Source organism: Hyla sarda, chromosome 2, assembly GCF_029499605.1.
Source record: "Hyla sarda isolate aHylSar1 chromosome 2, aHylSar1.hap1, whole genome shotgun sequence".
NCBI lineage: Eukaryota > Metazoa > Chordata > Amphibia > Anura > Hylidae > Hyla > Hyla sarda.
Window position 1 is genome coordinate 50,147,329 of NC_079190.1, and position 21,600 is coordinate 50,168,928.

A 21,600-nucleotide genomic window follows, 5' to 3' on the forward strand; every position below is an offset into this window, starting at 1 on the left:
CGATCACTCCCTAGATCTCTATATCCTCCGATCATTACTCCCCGAGCTGGGGCTCAGTCACTGATCACTCCTTGTTCGGATCATTACTCCCCGGGCTCCGCTCTCTACAATGTACGGCCCCTATGGAGGGAGGCGGGGGGCGGAACAGAGTGAAGGGGGCGTGGCCTGTCTCCTAGGAGACGCCACTGAGCTCTCCCGCTGCTCCGGCTGCTCTGGTCATACAGCTCCGGGCGGCCGCGCAGGAGCTGACTGGCGGAGGGGAGGTTGTTGCCGGGTGAACTGTCAGCCTCGGCGACCCTGCACGGAACACCGCCGGGGAAGGCACCGAGGAGGACCGGCTGCAGCAGGTGGGCGCCCCGGTGTATGTGTGCGGCGAATTCCTTGTCCTGAGCCTGCTGTGGGGATGCAGTGTGTGTAGATACAGAGCTTAGATACAGGACGTGCAATTGTATATCCTATCTATCTAGTATCTACGTATATGTGTAATTATGTGCAGGTCCTCAGAATGCATGCACTGTATCTAAGCTCTGAGGGTCTGTGTACGATTAGATAGAATTCTATCTCCTATCTAATATATCTATCTATCTATCATCCATCTATCTATTTATCTATCTCATATATATCTATCTCTATCTATCTATCTATCTATCTATTTATCTATATTATATCTATCTCATATCTATCTATCTCATATCCATCTATCTATATATCTATCTCATATCTATCTATCTATCTCATATCTATCTATCTCATATCTATCTCATATCTATCTATCTCTCATATCTTTCTATCTATCTATCTATCTATCTCATCATGCACACATACTTAGAACTTAGATACAATGCTTTCAGTATCTGTAGATAGAATTGCATATACTGTATCTATTTCATATCTATTTACTGCATCTTTTATCTATTTATAATTAACAATAAACGGAGCAGTCCTACTATCTTTTATCTATTTACCCATACTTAGCTTTTTCTGTATATAAGTTATGTCTATCATATTTATGTTTCTAATCATGCACAGATACTTAGAGTTTGTATACAGGACATGCAATTTTATCTATCTATCCAATCCTCTATCTATCCAACCATCTATCTATCTATTCAATCATCTATCTATCTATCCAATCATGCACAGATTTATGTGCACTAGATAGGTTAAGTTTTAGTCTTCATCAGTGTTTGCCAAATAATGTGCCTCCAGCTGTTGCAAAACTGCAACTCCCAGCATGCTCGGACAGTCCGGGCATGCTGGGAGTTGTAGTTTTGCAACAGCTGGAGGAACCCTGGTTGGGAAACACTGATGTTAACTAAAATCTTTTGCAACCATTTTGCTGTATGCTCTGACAATGACTGTGACTGGGCAATGATGGGAGTTGTAGTCTTGCAACAGCTGGAGAGCCACATGTTGTTAAAGAACGCTGCTCTATGATCCCTCCCTTCACTGTATTTCTATATGTTCACAACTATGGTGCACTTCACCATCCTTCACTATTTTATGGGGTATTCTTCATGTTTTATGCCACATTTTGGGGGCATATCTATCTATCTATCTCATATCTATCTGGCATGTGATTTCCCCCCCCCCCCCCCCCCCCCCAAATGTGTTCTATTGTATGCAAAAAATCGCTACTATATAGTAAAATAAAAAAAAATGCAGATTTGTTTTGGATTCTCCCAACTAACTTCATTAGGAAAGTCCTAATTGGCAGCACATCAGCCCTGTGTGAACTTACGCAAAGGCTGTTGTTCACACCATGCAGATCGGCTGCAGATTTTCTGTAACAGATTTTGTTGACATGGATTTGTTGTTTTTTTTTTTTTTTTTCTTTTGGTGGAGAAATACTGAAGATTTTCTGCACCTTATCGACAGTGAATCTGCATTGTGTATACACTTATGGGAAAAAAATAGTTTTACATAGTGTACAGGTTTGTTATAGTTTACACCGTAGTTTACTTTTGTATACTTTTATTTCTACTTTTACTATACTTTTTTGCTGTTCGGATGTCTCTGTGACTGGCCTAAAGTATTTCTAGAAGTTCTCCCTAGAGCCTTATGTTATGTTACATTGTATTGTTATAAACTCCTATCATGCTACTTTTCTGCAGCCCAATAGTTTGTATGCAAACCCTATAGATCACTTAGACCCTCCTCCTTTCAGCCTGTGGTTCTGCAGCTGTTGCAAAATGACAACCCCCCCCCCCCCCCCCCCGCTGTCAGGGCCTGCTGGGAGTTGTAGTGCAGGTTGGGAATCACAGCTCTAGATTGAAGTTAGGTGACGTGAGCAATGCATGGATTGTACTCTATGAGGAATACATTACTTCTAGTTTATGCTGTTAGGAATACAGTGAATTTTGAGGCTGAAAAAAATGTACTTGTTTTACAGGCATAATAGGCCTCTTTTTTTTTTTTCTTTTTCTTTTGCACAATTTGTTTGTATTTTTTTTATTTTATGCAGATCAGAACTTTGTTGGCAGCTTGAAAGTGTTTTGAAGCCTTTACGTGCAATTTTTTTTTTATTATTATTATTTTTTGCATAGTAATGAACTGCGCGAACTGTCAAGACCTTTCCCATTCAATTCATTGTAATTTATTAAAGGGGTACTCTACTGGAAAACAATTATTTTTTTAAATCAAATGGTGCCAGAAAGTTAAACCGATTTGTAAATTACTTCTATTTAAAAATTTTAATCCTCCTCAGCTGCTATATTCTCCACTGGAAGTTCTTTTCTTTTTGAATTTCCTTTCTGTTTGACCACAGTGCTCTCTGCTGACACCTCTGTCCGTTTTAGGAACTGTCCAGTGCGGGAGAGGTTTGCTATGGGGATTTGCTTGTACTGTGGACAGTTCCTAAAATTGACAGAGGTGTCAGCAGAGAGCACTGTGCTCAGACAGAAAGGAACTTCAAGAAAAAAAGAACTTCCTGTGGAGAATATAGCAGCTGATAAGTACTGGAAGGATTAAGATTTTTAAATAGAAGTCATTTCCAAATCTGTTCAACTTTCTGGCACCAGTTGATAAAAAATAAATAAATAAATAAAAATGTTTTCCAGTGGAGTACCCCTTTAAGTAAAAAAAACGAACATAAACGGGCCGTTTTGTGCCTCAAAATGCGCTCCGAAAGGTACATGTGAACACGGCCTGAGGGTCTATTCACACGGCAGAATTTCAGCTTATCCGCCCCAATTCCGCTTATGTGGATTTTGTGCTGAATTGGTGCGAAATCCAAGCGGAAATTTGCCGTTTTGGTGGAGAGAAATGTAGGTTGTTTTCTGATGTTTCCTAAAATAGTGTAGGATGGTGCAAGTGTAGCCTGTGGAATGATCTATTTACATTGCTCTTTAGATATATATTAAGCCGTGCTTAAACATGGGGGTATTTATTATTAATGGCTGACTGTCCGACGTGCAAGGCGTATATATCTCTGTGTTATTTTCTGTTATGGTCCACATTGGCCCGGATAAGTGTTCTATGGCTGCACTACTTCTTTAAAGGGGTACTCCACTGGGAATCTTTTTTTTTTTTTTTTTTTTAAATCAACTGGCGCCAGAAAGTTAAACAGGTTTGTAAATTATGTTAAAAAAAAAGAAAATGGCAGCAACACACTTAGTCAACTTAATGGAGGCTCTTAGTGCACTTTTTGATCAAAACGTGTCCCCCCATCCACCACGCGGAGGTGGCCTCATATCGGATGGGACCCTAACACTAACTCACCTCTGCTGGGCATACAGCCTCTGACTGGGTGACATGTTGGATCCACTATCAATCCAAACCACCTCCTGTGAAATAGGGGAGGGGGGGGGGTGCATGGCTACAGAGGGAGCCACTCCCCCATATTGCACAGCAAAAAAAAAAAGAGGTGGTTTGGAATGATAGTGGATCCAACATGTCACCCAGTCAGAGGCTGTATGCCCAGCAGAGGTGAGTTAGTGTTAGGGTCCCATCCGATATGAGGCCACCTCCGCGTGGTGGATGGGGGGACACGTTTTGATCGAAAAGTGCGCTAAGAGCCTCCATTAAGTTGACCAAGTGTGCTGCTGCCATTTTCTTAATTTTCTTTTTTTACATGTTTTGTACTTGCCACAGCAGCGTGCACCCGTGTATTGGGTTTAGGTGCTGGCTACATTTTTTGTTTTTCAGATTTGTAAATTACTTCTACTTAAAAATACAATGACCCCCCCCCAACCTACGATGGCCCCGACATACGATAATTTCAACATGCGATGGCCTCTCAGAGGCCATCGCATATTGAAGGCAGCATCAACATACGATGCTTTCGTATGTCGGGGCCATCGCATAAACGGCTGTCCGGCAGCACAGACTGCTTCAGCTGCCACCAGATAGCCATTTACGGTGCCCCGTGTGGTCCGGTGACGATCACTCACCTGTCCTCGGGGCTCCGACGCATCCTCTTTGGGATCCTCTGCCTTGTCGGCGCTCTCCATCGACGTCATCTTGTCGCTGCGCACACCGTTCCGTCATCCAATAGGAGAGGCGTGTGTAGCGATGTGATGGCGGTGACGTGAGAGCGAGGATGTAGGGGAAGCAGAGGACTTGCCGGAGCGTCGGGGACACCATGGGGACGCAGCGACAGGGTTGGAGGGCGACATCCAGGGCAGCGGTGACGAGCGGTGACAGACACGTGAGTATAACCTCCAATACCAGTGGTCTTCAACCTGCGGACCTCCAAATGTTGCAAAACTACAACTCCCAGCATGCCCGGACAGCCGTTGGCTGTCCGGGCATGCTGGGTGTTGAAGTTTTGCAACATCTGGAGGTCCGCAGGTTGTAGGCCACTGTCCTATACTTTACATTGCACGGATCCCTCAACATACGATGGTTTCAACAAACGATGGTCCATTTGGAACGGATTACCATCGTATGTTGAGGGACCACTGTATTAATCCTTCCAGTACTTATCAGCTTCTATATACGCCACAGGAAGTTCTTTTCTTTTTGAATTTCTTTTCTTTCTGACCACAGTGCTCTCTGCTGACACCTCAGTCTGTCTCAGGAACTGTCCAGAGCAGGAGAGGTTTGCTATGGAGATTTGCTCCTACTCCGGACAGTTCCTGACACGAACAGAGTTGTCAGCAGAGAGCACTGTGGTCAGACAGAAAGGAAATTCAAAAATAAAAAAACTTCTTGTGGAGCATACAGCAGCTGATAAGTACTCTGGTTTAACTTTCTGGCACCAGTTGATTTAAAAAAAGAAAGTGGAGTACCCCTTTAAGGCTGTGTTGACACATTGGAATTTTTGCCAGAAAAACTTCTGAATTGTCCTGCCGGCGCTAGGACTGTTTGGGAATGGGCTGTCTGCATAGACAACAATGCATTTCCAGGCGGATTCCGCACGAAGTATTGATATGTAAAAACAATTTTCTGCAGAGGATGGAATCGGAATTTCCGCAGCGCATGTTCCCACCGCAGAAATTTCTGAGCCCGATTTTTCTGCCGGATTCTGCTCGGAAATTCAGCTGTTTGAACATTAGAGCGTGCAATTATTACACCCATAGAAAATACTACACGCGACCATAGCGTCAGATGGTCTGACAAAAAAAAATGACCTTGTTTTACTACTTGGATAATCCACGCCCACTCTGCGTCATAAAAAGGGTAGATATGGGAAGGCCTGGAAAAAGAATGGAAAAATCTGGAAAAAAAACTACACAAAAAAAACTGGAACAATTCAGATCCTGAGACTGCAATCTTTAAAGAAGAGCAATATGCATTTCTGTCTCTAGGGGCGCTGCAGGGAAAATGGTTCGGTTGGTTGTGGCTGGGCTCCAGTAGTTGAGGTTTCTGTCTTCTCAGATCAGTTAAAGGGTAACTCTCATTAAAAAAAACTCTAATTTTTGCTATTGCACTCCTTATGGTAAATAAAAAAGATTTCTAATATACTTTGTTTAAAAAAAATTATGTTTTCTATGTTTTATTTGTGCTTAAAGGGGTACTCCCATGGAAAAAAAAAAATTCCAGAAAGTTTTTGCCAGAAAGTTAAACAGATTTGTAAATTACTTCTATTAAAAAATCTTAATCCTTCCACTACTTATTAGCTGCTGAATACTACAGAGGAAATGGTTTTCTTTTTGGAACACAGAGCTCTCTGCTGACATCACAAGCACGGTGCTCTCTGCTGACATCTCTGTCCATGTTAAGAACTGTCCAGAGTAGGAGAAAATCCCCATAGCAAACATATGCTGCTCTGGACAGTTCCTAAAATGGACAGAGATGTCAGTAGAGAGCACTGTAGTCATAATGTCAGCAGAGAGCTCTGTGTTCCAAAAAGAAAATAATTTCCTCTGTAGTATTCAGCAGCTAATAAGTACTGGAAGGATTAGGATTTTTTTTAATAGAAGTATTTTACAAATCTGTTTTAACTTTCTGGTACCAGTTGATTTAAAAAAATAAAAAATAAAATCTATGGGAGAGCTCAAGAGCACATTTTTCTCCCATCTCATACACAGACTTTGGACTGAAGCCCAAACACAGGAAGTGCAGCCTGGAGTGATAAAAAAAGCGGATTCCTCAAAACCTGACTAAACTGTATCAAAACGTGTGTACAGAGTTTTATCTGTATACGGTTTGAAAAGTGATGTCCGGTTGCATCCGTTTTTTAAGAAAAGAACCGCATACGTTTTGAACTTTTCACTCCATTATGAATAAAGTTTCACTTGTTTGATTGAAATTCCAAGAAAAAAAAACTGTGCAAAGTCAAAAACCGTATGGTGAAAACTGGATGAAACTGTACACACATACAGTTCTGTACAGTTCCCATTGACTCCCATGTTAAAAAAAAAAAAAAAATGTATACGGGTCAATACGGCTTTTCACCTGGACCAAAAACAGTGGTAGGCCACGGTTTTCTGTCCAGAAAAAAAAAGTAAAAAACCGTGTGGTGTGAAAAACGGAGACAACCGTATGCAATATGGTGCATACGGTTTTGAATGGAAAGTCTATGGGCACGGTTTTCTGTACAGTTGCATACGTTTTAGTTTTTTTAAAACCGTATCCAAAAACTGTATAAAAAATCGTGGTGTGAACCCACCCTTACTGAGAGTGCCCATTTAACGCAGTGTTTCCCAACCAGGGTGCCTCCAGCTGTTGCAAAACTACAACTCCCAGCATGCCCGGACAGCCGTTGGCTGTCCGGGCATGCTGGGAGTCGTAGTTTTTCAACATCTGGAGGCACCCTGGTTGGGAAACACTGAGTTAAAGGAGTAGTCCAGTGGTGACCCAGTGGTGAGCAACTTATCCCCTATCCTAAGGATAGGAGATAAGTTGCAGATCGCGGGGGGTCCGACCGCTGGGGCCCCCTGCGATCTCCTGTACGGAGCCCCGACAGCCCGCGGGAAGGGGGCGTGTCGACCTCCGCACTAGGCGGCGGCCGACACGCCCCCTCAATACAACTCTATGGCAGAGCCGAAGCGCTGCCTTCGGCAATCTCCAGCTCTGCCATAGAGATGTATTGAGGGGGCGTGTCGGCCGCCGCCTCGTGCGGGGGTCGACACCCACTATCTCGGCGGAGAGCCGGGGCCCCGTACAGAGAGATCGCAGGGGGCCCCAGCGGTCGGACCCCCCGCGATCTCAAACTTATCCCCTATCCTTAGGATAGGGGATAAGTTTTTCACCACTGGACTACCCCTTTAAGGTCATCACACTTGTAGTCAGGCTGGATCTTGCAACCGTAATACATCAATGTGTTGGGCCCCAAAACCAGAAAATCCTGTACATGTGACACCTTGGACTTCACACCGGCACACTGAAATCCATGGCTAAAATCTGCATTGGTCCTAATTCTAAAATACGCAACCCGGGTCGATTTCTTTGCTGTTCCTTCTCTAGAGTCTCAGTATGCAAATCCACCCACCCAGAAAATCTGCAGCATTTTTGGCACATGTGAACATACCTTATTGATTCCCAGGTATTTTTGGCCCTGTTGTTTTTTTTTTTTTTTTTTTTTTTTTTTGTGTTCCTTTAGGAGTAGAATATTTTCACTGCATTTACTACTAGTGGGGCTCAATTTTCACAAAAACTGCATCAAAAGTAGCATTTTCCTGTGTGACCTGTGTTGTAGTTTTTTTTTTTTTTGTTTCTTCAATTATAATGGTGTTTTAATGCATTTATTTTAAACCACGTGGGAACGAGTTCTTATGAATAAAGTCAATTCTTGTGATATAGTGTGCATTCAGTCACTGTTGGACACTTTTGCTAGGACTATACCTGATGCATTGACTGTGTCAGCAGATGAGAACCATTTGGCCCATCTAGTTTACCCAATAATCTGAATACTATCAATAGTCCCTGCCCTATCTTATATGAAGGATAGCCTTATGCCTTCCAAAATCTGCTAAATTGCGGTTTTCTTCTTAATTTCCCCACCCAAATAGTATTTTTTTTCGTTTGCGCCATACATTTTATGGTAAAATGAGTGATGTCCTTACGCAGGACAACTGTTCGCGCAATAAACAAGCCCTCATACTAGTCTGTGGATGAAAATATAAAAGTTACGATTTTTAGAAGACGAGGAGGAAAAAACGAAAATGCTAAAATAAAATTGGCCTGGTCCTTAAGGTCAAAATGGGCTTGGTCCTTAAGGTCAAAATGGGCTTGGTCCTTAAAGGGGTACTCCGCCCCTGGCATCTTATCCCCTATCCAAATGATAGGGGATAAGATGTTAGATCGCCGCGGTCCCACTGCTGGGGACCCCGGGGATCGCTGCTGCAGCACCCCGCCATCATTACTGCACAGAGCGAGTTCGCTCTGTGCGTAATGACGGGCGATCCAGGGGCCGGAGTAGCGTGACGTCATGGCTCCGCCCCTCGTGACATCACGCCCCTTCCCCTTAATGCAAGTCTATGGCAGGGGGCGTGACGACCACCACGCCCCCTTCCCATAGACTTGTATTGACGGGGGCGGACCGTGACGTCACGAGGGGCGGAGCTGTGATGTAAGGATGCTCCGGCCCCTGTATTGCCCGTCATTACGTGCAGAGCGATCTCGTTCTGCGCAGTAATGATAGCGGGGTGTTGCAGCAGCGATCCCCGGGGTCCCCAGCAGCGGGACCCCGGCGATTTGACATCTTATCCCCTTTCCTTTGGATAGGGGATAAGATGTCTAGGGGCGGAGTACCCCTTTAAGGGGTTAAATATCCTCTCCTCCTTTTACAATGTAGATTCCCTTTATGTATATAAAAGTCTCTATCACATCCCCTCTGTCTCTCCTTTCTTCTATACATGTTAAGGTCTTTTAACCTTTCCTGGTAAGTTTTATCCTACAATCCATGTACTAGTTTAGTATCTTCTTTGAACTCTCTCTAGAGTATCTATATCCTTCTGGAGATACGTCCTCCAGTACTGCGCACAATACTCCAAGTGAGGTCTCACCAGTGTTCTGTACAGTGACATGAGGACTTCTCTCTTTCTACTGCTAATACCTCTCCCTATACATCCAAGCATTCTTGTTGGGGTACTTGTTTTCAGCTGTAGTACTTAACTTGTAGTATTGTTCTGTGTTAGTATATGTGATATGGGCCTCGTGCTTTACACAGTCCAGGTCATGTGAGAATTGTATCATTATTGTAAAGTGATGCTCTTTTTGTTGTGCTGGGCACATAAGTGATATTCAATGTTTGGGGGGTGCAATCGCAGTGTTATTAATGCCACCTGTGCCTGAGAGGATGCCGGGGATGTGGTAGAATAGCTGAAGCCAACATGGCCTATTCTTGACAAGACTTGCCATTTTCCATGGTTGGACAAAGAGTGGACTCTGAACAGTAGTGATTATGTGCCCCTTACCTGAACCATACACTTGGGGTATGGATTTGCCATCACATAATTGGCGATATTTGACCTCTGGGACCCCGAAGATGCTGAGGATGGAAAGGCCCATGGTGCTGACTGACTGGTGTATCTCCATTATTGTATCTCCCCTGAACAATGGCTGACAGCCACCCAGGGGTGCAGGGACCTGCAGTGTGATCCTATTTACCTGAATATATGGGGTCAACTGCAGTTTTCTACACAGCTGGGTGTCGGTAAACCACCGTGTGAACATACCCTTATACTAATGGACAGCTGTTTACTTTATAATACAGGTGCTGGGTTATAATACAGATCCGGAAATAGTGGGGGATCCAGTATGACTAGAAATGTATAAATCGTCCTGTTGCTGTTACAGATGGAGTCCAAACCAGCTTGGTTCTGGATTGGTCTACTGGGCTCTGCTGTATGTTGTTCATCTCAAACCAGCGAACTGTTAAAATGTTCTGGTGTTCGTCTATGTCTTTCTGACTATTCATAATTCCCCCAGAGTAAAAAGAAAAAGAATCTGTACTGTCCTGACACTGATCTCTCTCCATTGCTATTCCAACCGCGTCTGTCCGCACTGCCAATCGCTCCCTCCTCTACTCTCAACACATAAGAGTCTGGTTGAAGTGGGTCACTGTTTGGCTATGTTCACACAGGCGAACGTCCACACTGAAAATTTCTGTGCGGACATATCCCCTACAGTAGAGCACCGGCAGAACATGCTGGATCTAGAACCACTCAGAAATGTGCTGTCTCATAGACGGCCATGCATTTCCATGTGGACTCCACAGAAAGAATAGACATGTCTATTATTTTTGTGGACTCAGGAATCGGGAAATTCTGCCCTGTGCACAGTGCAGCAGAATCCCATTAAAAACTGCTTTGGAATTTCCATGCGGATTTCTTCCGCGGAATTTCGCACGGAAATTCTGTGTGGTGTGAAAATAGCCTTACATCAGTCAATGACTGAGCCAGCATTTCCTATGTGTTTTAGAGCGGGGTGATCTGCAGCATAAAACTGGTGCCAGCATCGTTGTTCCAGGACACTATGGATTACTCTGATATGCTCGGGTTGGTAAGTATCATAGTTAGAGTAATCATAGCTTGAATATTCTGTAGGGACTGTAGGGAAACTATGATTTCTATGATACCATGGCTCCATGTCCTCAGGGTCGGCAGCGATCATGACAAAAATAAGTTGTCCCGCAACGTATGCTAATTAGTATTAGTCGCCTCCAGGGCGGTGCGGCATCCTCAGGTAGTCACTGTGCTCTGGGCTGGAACCGCACCTACTCAAGTGTGATTGACAGCCCAGACTCCTCTAACGCCACCAGTTTGTTACAAAATTTCACGCAGGCCCAGAAGCAGCGCTATCCTTGTGAATGAAGCTGCTTCTGGGCTGGCATGTGCAGAAGGAACAGAGCGGTGCCGTCAGAGGAGCCCAAGCTGTTAATCATACCAGTAGGAGTAATTGCAGCCTCGAGTGCAGTGACTACCTACCTGAGGATCCCACACCGCTCCCGCCACCACTAATTAGCATACAGCGCTGGACAGGTTTATCACGGTATTTTTGTAAATTATGGCGGTTCCATGGTATTTAACGGTACTCCCCCCCCCCCCCCCCCTTCATGTGACCCGCGGGCGCTGTTCTGCTTCTACCCCACCCCGAGTTTATCAGCCCAGCGCTGCACTGTCCCCCACATCGGGAAACTAAACATATGTGACCTGCGACCCGCTGCTTCTCCCCCCCCAAAAAAATAATTATCAGCCGCCGCGCTGCACTGCACTATCCTGAGCCCGGGCTGCAAAAATAAACAAAATAAACTTTAACTCTTCTTCCTACATACCCCCATTGCTCCGGTAACGGCCTCATGGTCCAGCGATGTGATCTTCTTGCTGCTTCTTGGGGATGGGAATGCCACAGAGCAGTCAGCATATAACCGGCCGCAGCGATGTCCCGCCTCAACCGGTGATAGGCTGAGCGCACTGTCATATAAGAAGCTGGCCGGCTCCATACATGAAAGTGCACTCAGCCTATCACCGGCTGAGGCGGGACATCGGTGCGGCCGGTTATATACTGACTGCTCTGTGACGTTCCCATCCCCAGGAAGCAACAAGAGCAGCGGAGGGACCATGAGGCCGGTACCAGAGCAACGGGGGAACGTAGAAAGGTGAGTTAAAGTTTATTTTATTTTTGCAGCCCGGGCTCCAGATAGTACAGTACAGCGCAGCGGCTGATAATTATTTGGGGGGGGTGGAGAGTAGCAGCGCTCGCAGGTCACATATGATTAGTTCCCCGATGTGGGGGTCAGCGCAGCTCTGATAATTCATTGGGGCGGAAGAGAAGCAGAACAGCGCCCGCGGGTCACATATGATTAGTTGCCCGATGTTGGGACAGTGCGCTGCGGCTGATAATTCATTCATTCGAGGGGCCCAACTGGTATTGCGGTATGGGAAAAATTCATATCGTGCAGGAAAAAAATTTCGGTATTCGGTATGAATGGTATACCACCCAGCACTGCCCTGAACACACACCTTTTTTTTTTTTTTTTTACAGTTTCTTGATACACCCTTTTGTTCCTGAGATATGAGGGTTTATAGTTTGTCCGACAATTCAGAAAATGGTCAGATGGGCGGGGACTTAATTTTAATAATGGGAGTAATGGGCATGAGCTTAATTTTAATAATGGGAGTCACTATCAGGTGATGGGCAGGATTATACAGTCAGGGGGCATGTATTAGGCATACACACCCTTCAATGTAAAATTTCCACCCCCCCTGACTAAATAATCCCACCCATCACCTAATAGTCACTCCCATTATTAAAATTAAGTTCACTCCCATTTGACCGATTCATTTGACCGATTCCCTGAATTGTCTGACAAAATATAAGCCTTCATATCTCAGGAACGGGAGGGAGTATCAAGAAACTGTAAAAAGATGTGTGACCAGGGCACCCTAATCTATTGAAAGGGAATAGAAAGCAGAACTGATTTCTTAAAAAAAAAAAAAAAAAAAAAAAAAAAAAGCACTGCACCTGTCCTCAGGTTGTGTGTGGTATTGTAGCTCGGCTCTATTGAAGTAAATTCAGGTAGAAAAAACAGGCATGGTCGCACATCTACAATCTTGCATAATGATCTAATTGCTTCTCAGCATAATATCAAAAACTAACAGGTAGTTAGTATACATTTTTGATCAAAAAGTACAAGCCCACTCGCCACGTCAAGGCCACCTATTTAGAGTGGGTCCCTAACGTCCCTAGCATAAAATGGAACCATTGAAGTAAATGGAACCAAGTTGTAATACCGAATAACATTATTTTTTTTAATTTAATTTAATTTTTTATTCCTGGGATTTTTTTTAAATTTAAATTTTTAAATTTTAAATTTTTTCATTTTTTTTAAATTCCCTTTTAAATGACAATTTTTATTTTTGCATAATTTTTCCACACTTAGAAAAATCCACACTGTAAATCCACACTTAGAAAAAATACTGAGCATCACTCTTGTCCATAGAGCAGTGTTTTCCAACCAATGTGCCTCCAGCTGTTGCAAAACTACAACTCCCACCATGCCCGGACAGCCGAAGGCATGCTGGGTGTTGTAGTTTTGCAACAGCTGGAGGCACCCTGATTGGGAAACTCTGCCATAGTCTGCTCCCGCTATCATGGCACATTCCCTGGCGTATGAACTGTTTTCTAAAAGTATCCCTTACAGATTAGACGTGATCTGTTTTTTTTTCGGTTAGCCAGCAAGAGCGATCAGAGGTTTCCTTTTTCACCGTAAGATGAATGGATTCTTAAGACTCGTGGAACGGACTCCTTAAAAGAAACCAGTCACTTTATCCTTGTACATCTTTCATGCCAAAAAAAAAAAAAGCCTACGGTAAGCTGCTGGAGACGTGAACCCATTGTTCTCTCATTGGCATGGACACTGTAAATAGATACAGAATGGTAATTCTTCGTGCAATTAGATATGGTTTAAGACATTCACCATTGAAAGCGCAGAAAACTTTTGATCTCCGAGCTGTTGTACGCCGGCTCCAGCCCTGCAAGGGTTACCTGAAATGCTACTGTTCTGCGCGTCTGGTTGAGACCCAACAAAAGACAGATGTACAATATATACGGCAGAGCCGAGCCGGCCTCCAAATACTGTACGCTCCATCCAAGTGATCAGAGGGATTTATATCAAAAACACATCTAAGGACGGAGCCTCCAGATATTTTTCCTTTATGATACCGCTAGCTGTGATAAGTAACTCATTTAGCTGAAGGTTGGATTAAGCCTACGCCAAGTCGGACTTTGCAGAGGACCGTAATAAAGTGCTGCAAAAATACAGCTCGACTCTTGTCATACTGCGCGTTCATAACCTCATGTACTGTCATTTATTAAAGAAATAAAGTAAGGCGCAGTGCCAGACTTGCTTATACATATGAGAAAGAACAGCGTAGAAAACTTCTTTTGATACCATATTAGGATATTCCAAGTTAAAGGGGTATTCTGTCTTAAAGGAAAACTGTTACATTGAATGCACAGGCCAATCTGCAGGTATCAGGTTATAGAGCAGGATATATAGTTTTATGGGAAAATGTGTTATTTATTCTTGTAAATCTCTGCTTGTTCTGGGAGGAGTCAAATGGGCGGTCCGATTAAGTGAATGATAGCTGTATAGTGTGTATGTGTGTGTGTGTATGTATGTATGTATGTGTATATATATATATATATATATATATATATATATATATATATATATAATCGAGAGAGTTGTCAAGTGGGCGGTCCTACTCAGTAATTGACAGCTCTCTCTACATACACACTTATACATAGATAGTTGTCTGTCACTGAGTATTTCCGCCCACATGACTACTTAGCCCAGAATGAGCAGAGGTCTAATTGAATAAATGTTGTTCAGAAATCTTTTTGCCTGAATACTATATACATCAATCTGTTTAGCTCCTGTTGCTCTATAACCTGATGCCTTTAGATTGCACTTCATTTTCAGTGTAACAGGTTCTCTTTAAATTCTTATCCCCAATCCTGTCATATGGAGGAAATAAAAGGTAGCTTTTTGCCTTATCAGGAAAGTTGCAGAGTAGAGCCCTGCATAGGACTGTTTTCTTAAAGGGGTTATCCAGCATAAGGTGATTTTAGTACGTACCTGGCAGACAGTAATGGACATGCTTAGGAAGGATCTGCGCTTGTCTTGGGGCTAAATGGCTATACTGTGAGATTACCATAACACTGTGGCTAGCTTTTTGTGAACTTGTATTTCCTGTTTTCAGTTTTCTTGTTTGCCTACAAATCCCGTGATTCCATTTCCCTCCTTCCCACACATCAGCCACCCCACCCATTGAAACATAAATGAGCTGCAGACCTGTGGTTTTCAATCAGGGTGCCTCCAGCTGTTGCATTAGTTGCAGATGTCTCTCTCCACCCATTGAAGCAGACAGGCTCCCTGTCATCAGAGGACTAGTGTGTCAGGTCTCGACCACATTGCAAGCTGGGAAAAATCCGAGACAGCAGTCATTTTGTATGCTGTTAAAAATAAATATTGTGGTGAAAATCACATAAGAATTGTGAAAAAAAACTTCACACACAGGTAAAGACACTATATTATGAACTACACTAACTTTACAGCCCCTGTAGCATAATCAAATAAAAAAAAAATCCTGGAATACCCCTTTAATCCCGCTCCTATCCCGTAAAATGTGTGTCCAATTCTGCTCACTCCTGCAAACATTTTGTCACAGTTTTTAGAGATAGTACCCCCTTATTCCATTTTATCAGCCCCCTGTTTCATTTCAGAGGTTTTCAAGATTTTTGCAGGACCAGCTGTATGCTCTGACTGCTCGCTCCGCCCACAACAACCTCATTAGTGCCCGTAAGTTTTTTATTGGTTCCCGGGGATTCCCGATCCCAATGCAGGGTTCTTGTTCAGAGCTTCTGCTGTAGCATGATAATATAGCTGAGGAACAAAGTGGTAAACAAGGTTTGACTTGTGGATCTTGTTTAAGGTTATGTACATGTTATGTTTTTTCTTGGTTTTGTAGCCTAAGAAAAAAATTTTTTTTTTCGTTCATCCAAAAAATGGGAACAAAACGAAAAGGCCTCGCACGTCGTTTTATGGCTGTAAAATGTTACTAATTGTAAATATCCAGCTTTTTTTTTTTCATTGAGCTCAATAGAAATCAGTAATAATAATAAAAAAAAATAATTTAAGCTGGGTTCGCTCTACAGAATTTATAGATTCCGAGTGCAGCCAGCACCAACTAAATCAGTCAGTGCTAGAACCACACAGATATTCCCGTTTTAATAGACAACAATGTCTGTGGCTCAGATTGGCCTAAAGAATGGGTGAGACCATTCTTTTGGTGGCAGAATCCATCGCTGACCTTCCGTGTGTAAACTGTGCAGCAGAATCCCATCAACATCACTTGGATTCTGCTACAACGGAATTTCCAAGTGGAATTCTGCTTTGAAATTCCAATCAGAAATTCCGTAATGTGAACCTAGTCTTATTGGTATTTTTGGGGGGGCATAAAAAGGCAATTTTATGGCTTATAAAATGGCTCACAATACTGTGTTACCATAACCGAAAAGGTGAAAGTTCATAGAACTGTTCTATGTAACAGCCTTGGCTTTTCTTGCTGGCTTTGACCAATCTCCATAGACAAGCTGTAAAATGGCGTTGTCCTTCTTCATCATCAGACCCCAATTTTTGTCCTATTTGCATTAATTCTCAGTCGGTACACGGCAATGAGATCGGCAGCCATTATTAATAGTCTTGTTAGCCTTGTGGGACAAGGAACTCCTGAAAAGAAATACCTGTTCTCCGAGCCTTCTGGCTCTGTGTTAATGGCCGTTGTTGCGATAGCCTGGGGAAGTGAGATGAAAGTGATCATTCTAAAGAGAATGCGAAAAGACTGAAGCCATCCAAGATCCGGCGGCAGGAGAACGCCTTCAGCTGCAGGTCTTGACACCGTGCCGAGCAGTCTGAACCCGGGGTCTTTTCAGTTCTGACCTTGCAATTATCTAAATATGTAGATGTGAGTCTCCTTTTTCTTTTATGTGTGAGAGAATTCTTCTGGAAGGAAATCGCTGCTCTTAGAAGAAAATACTACAAACCATCCTCATCCAGTCATTTACCTCCAGAATTATGTGTTTGGAATTTCTGGTCTTTTTTATTTTTCTATTATTTATTTTTTTTTGCCTTCCCAAAATCTCCTCCGGACGACTCGGCTGAAGCTTTGAACTTAAGTCTCCATTGTTTTTACGATAAGCAATTCAATTAATTTCCTGCCGTCTCTGGAGGTTTATGTAGCATAAAACTGCCCCATGTTATCATGGAACATTTAAATGCACCATAAACTCGGAGTTAGCAAGCACGACGCCACACTCCAAGACTGCGATTTTTATCAGTAAGTTATTACTACTTCAATGTGAAGGCTTCAATGTGTGGAGGGGATGGATGAGGATGCTTTGAATTTGTCAGAAAGTTAATGATTAGGCCTTGTTCCATTGTTTCTCGGAGATCAGATGAGATTAGCTGTACTAACTTGGGAGCATGAATCGGTGGACTTAAAGGCCTTAAATGGGCAGTGTCAGAATCAGAAACGTTTATTTTGTACATCCTGGCAAAAACATAACCTTTTTTTTTTATTATTATTATATTTTTTTATTATTAAATAATTTTTCTTTAAAACAGATATTTGGCAGTAAAGATAAGTACATAGAATAATAAACAAAGCTCATTACATATTAACAAGACCAGGTTACAATATGGTAATCTGCATAGATCCAGCTGTCAAGATGTTGTTGTAAAGTCCAGATTTTCTTAGGTTGGCTCTGTGAGTATCCGGGGAAGGCCCCACCTTTCCAATATACTTCCCAAAAATGTTTTAGTTCTTTTTATAAAAATCATGGCTTATTAAAAAAAATATATAAATAAAAAATAACACTAGGGGTCCCCATACAGGCTACAATGTCCAGTAAGTGAGAGCGGGACTAGCACTCCTCTGGGCTCACTCCTGTCCAATCGGACTCTTGTCTGAAAACGGATAGGAGGGGGTTACAGAGCAGCCTGAAGTGATTGGATTAAGAGACCCAGCACATCACAGCAGACTCAGGGAGGTAGTGAATGCATGGTGAGTGAGGGCGGGCTCAGTGCTTGCCTCAGACACGCCTCTTCCTAATTAGCTCTCCTCCAGAAGTGCCATGTTAGTACGTGACTCATTAGAAAGCCTTGTACATGATAGGAATATTAGCATAGTATTTTCAATGGCAACTAGACAGGATATGTGGCCAGTGTGAACAACGCCCAATATGAATGTGAGTTAATATTTATGACCAGTAGGTGCCCCCCCCCCCTTCACGTATGCCTTATATCTACTTTGTATACTATACTAGGAAAAGATTAATATTTACCACTCGTGTGTCCTCTTATGCATACACAAGTTATATGATGTGAAATGTTATATGAAGTGTTTTTTGGGTGATGGTACTCCACATAATTCAGAATTGGTCATGCTTCTGTTGTTTCATTCAGGTACCCAAGGATTGAGCGGTGACTAAAGACATGGACTGTACAGCACCTCAGAAGAAAGGACTATTTTTGATAAAGATGTTGTGGTTAATCCTGACATGCTTGGTAAGTAATCTAGAAGTTTGCTACTTTAGAATCATCTGGAAATCCCTGGAGGTCTCGTATTCCACTCTGTAGAGCTCGGCCTCGTATTCCACTCTGTAGAGCTCGGCCTCGTATTCCACTCTGTAGAGCTCGGCCTCGTACTCCACTCTGTAGAGCTCGGCCTCGTACTCCACTCTGTAGAGCTCGGCCTCGTACTCCACTCTGTAGAGCTCGGCCTCGTACTCCACTCTGTAGAGCTCGGCCTCGTACTCCACTCTGTAGAGCTCGGCCTCGTACTCCACTCTGTAGAGCTCGGCCTCGTACTCCACTCTGTAGAGCTCGGCCTCGTACTCCACTCTGTAGAGCTCGGCCTCGTACTCCACTCTGTAGAGCTCGGCCTCGTACTCCACTCTGTAGAGCTCGGCCTCGTACTCCACTCTGTAGAGCTCGGCCTCGTACTCCACTCTGTAGAGCTCGGCCTCGTACTCCACTCTGTAGAGCTCGGCCTCGTACTCCACTCTGTAGAGCTCGGCCTCGTACTCCACTCTGTAGAGCTCGGCCTCGTACTCCACTCTGTAGAGCTCGGCCTCGTACTCCACTCTGTAGAGCTCGGCCTCGTACTCCACTCTGTAGAGCTCGGCCTCGTACTGTATTCCACTCTGTAGAGCTCGGCCTCGTACTCCACTCTGTAGAGCTCGGCCTCGTACTGTATTCCACTCTGTAGAGCTCGGCCTCGTACTGTATTCCACTCTGTAGAGCTCGGCCTCGTACTGTATTCCACTCTGTAGAGCTCGGCCTCGTACTGTATTCCACTCTGTAGAGCTCGGCCTCGTACTGTATTCCACTCTGTAGAGCTCGGCCTCGTACTGTATTCCACTCTGTAGAGCTCGGCCTCGTATTCCACTCTGTAGAGCTCGGCCTCGTATTCCACTCTGTAGAGCTCGGCCTCGTATTTCACTCTGTAGAGCTCGGCCTCGTATTTCACTCTGTAGAGCTCGGCCTCGTATTCCACTCTGTAGAGCTCGGCCTCGTATTCCACTCTGTAGAGCTCGGCCTCGTATTCCACTCTGTAGAGCTCGGCCTCGCAGTATATACTGTAACACATTACAGCAGTGTTTCCCAACCAGTGTGACTCCAGCTGTTGCAAAACTACAACCTCCCAGCATGCCCGGACAGCTGAAGGCTGCCCGAGCATGTTGGGAGTTGTAGTTTTGCAACAGCTGGAGGCACACTCGTTGGGAAACCCTGGAGTACAGAATCCTGTTTATCAACAGCCAGTGAATAATCTCATAGCGTCCTGTACAAACACGCTCGGCATAGCTGTGGTGTCTCCACATAATACACTCAACTACTTCAAAGTCTTCCTATTTAAACTGAATCCAGATACCATATAAACGGAGAGAAACGTGTGGTTAAAGCTAATAAGCTACCAAGTAGGAAACTTGTATATTACTTGCGGTTGGCTGGGGAGATTATTTTCCATTTGTTAGATTGCCACCACAAGTATTATTGGTGTACAGTAAAATTTGTACTTTTACGTTGGTGCTCCACTACTTATCGTCCAGCAGCTCTAGATGCATTATTGTTTTGAAGACCCTTTAACCCCTTAATAACCATACAGGTTCGAGGGTGCCCAAGGCTCTTTGATGGGTGTAAGGGAGTCTAACCACAGAAAAACTACTGTAGAACAAAGTGCTAAAGAAGCTAAAGGGGTGGAAAACATTTTATTTTTGTTAAATCAACTGGTGCTAGAAAGTTAAGCAGAATTGTAAATTACTTCTATTAAAAAATCTTTACCCTTCCAGTACTTTTTAGCAGCTGTATGCTACAGAGGAATTTATTTTCTTTTTGAATTTATTTTTTGTCACACCTGATGCCCATATCAGGAACTGTCCAGAGCAGGAGAAATTCCCCATTGCAAACCTATGCTGCTCTGGACAGTTCCTGTCAGCAGAGAGCCCTGTGGACAAGACAAAAAAGAAATTCAATAAGAAATGATTTCCTCTTTAGCATACAGCTGCTAAAAAGTACTGGAAGGGTAAAGATTTTTCAATAGAAGTAATTTACAAATCTGTTTAACTTTCTGGCACCAGTTGATTTAAAAAAAAAAAATAATAATTCCACCGGAGTACCCCTTTAATGTTGGCTATGTTGGAAAGTTGTAGGCACACAAAGTGCATTTCTGCTTACCCCTCATGGCAGGGCTTGACAAATTTGTTTTGGCTCTAGAAGCCAGCATGAAAAGTTAAGAGCCAGGATTTTTTTAAACCAGCAAATTTTCAGATTTTTTGCACCATGAGCTGTAGCTCTGGTCGCACATCGTACTCCCTCACACAACCTATGATGTAAATTTATGTCATGGCTGGGGAAGGGGATCACCCTTCAGCAGTATGCTGTGATTCAGTGAGCCCAGGCTCCTCATCCCAGCAACAGGAAAGGCTCAGTTACCAAGCCCACCAGCTCACCTGGCCATACCATGAAAACGGTGGCTGTCTTCATCATTCTGACCCTTGCTTACAACAACTGCTTCTCACTCCACCCCTCGCTTCAGAGAGCCAATGAAAGGCAAAGGCCAGTTTTGAGCCTTCTCAATGAAGGCTGAATCCCATGAAGAGGGATACAAATCTGGTAAAGTTGTCTATGTTAAGTGCGGCACAAGTGCGAGCTGTCATCCTGGTTGTCAGGCAGCTGCACACACACATGTCCCAGGGCTGACAAGCACCTAGACGCCAGGGAGAAATTCTCAGTCGACCTGGTGACTGGGATTTGTAGAGCCCTGTCTTATGGGACTTTAGCAGTAGACTGGTCAGAATGCCCATGTAGACTCCTGTAAACTGGCAAAATCACCTACATTGAGCATTGAAACCTTGGAGCAATGCAAGAATTTCACCTGAATCATGTTTTGTGGATAGCCGGGTGCATGTGTGTCACCCAGGAAGGAGCTGTCAGCAGGATGCACTATGGGAAGAAGATAAGTTGAAAGAGGCAGTGCCCTGGGTTGTTTTATACGGAAATCTTTGGTCCTGGCCTTTATGTAGATGTTACATTGATATGTACCGGCCCTACTTAAACATTGTACAGACCAAGTACATCCCTGCATGGCACCAGTTTCTCCTAATGGCAGTGTCCTCTTTCAGCAGGATAATGTTTAGGAATGGTTT

The 21,600-nt window shown here is 43.7% G+C and overlaps 1 protein-coding gene across 2 annotated transcripts in view; it reads left to right on the forward strand.

Annotated features, from left to right (window-relative positions):
- Positions 1-189: 189 nt before the first annotated feature.
- Positions 190-21,600, forward strand: part of TNFRSF19 (TNF receptor superfamily member 19) — an 87,303-nt gene continuing 65,892 nt past the window's right edge. The window contains exons 1-2 of one of the 2 annotated variants that reach the window (XM_056561764.1): positions 190-347; positions 18,359-18,460. In XM_056561764.1, coding sequence (XP_056417739.1) covers positions 18,389-18,460 — 72 coding nt within the window. In that variant the 5' untranslated portion in view covers positions 190-347; positions 18,359-18,388. Of the gene's footprint in view, positions 348-10,868; positions 10,891-18,358; positions 18,461-21,600 lie in introns of those variants that run through there. The other variant, XM_056561765.1, reaches the window with a different exon arrangement.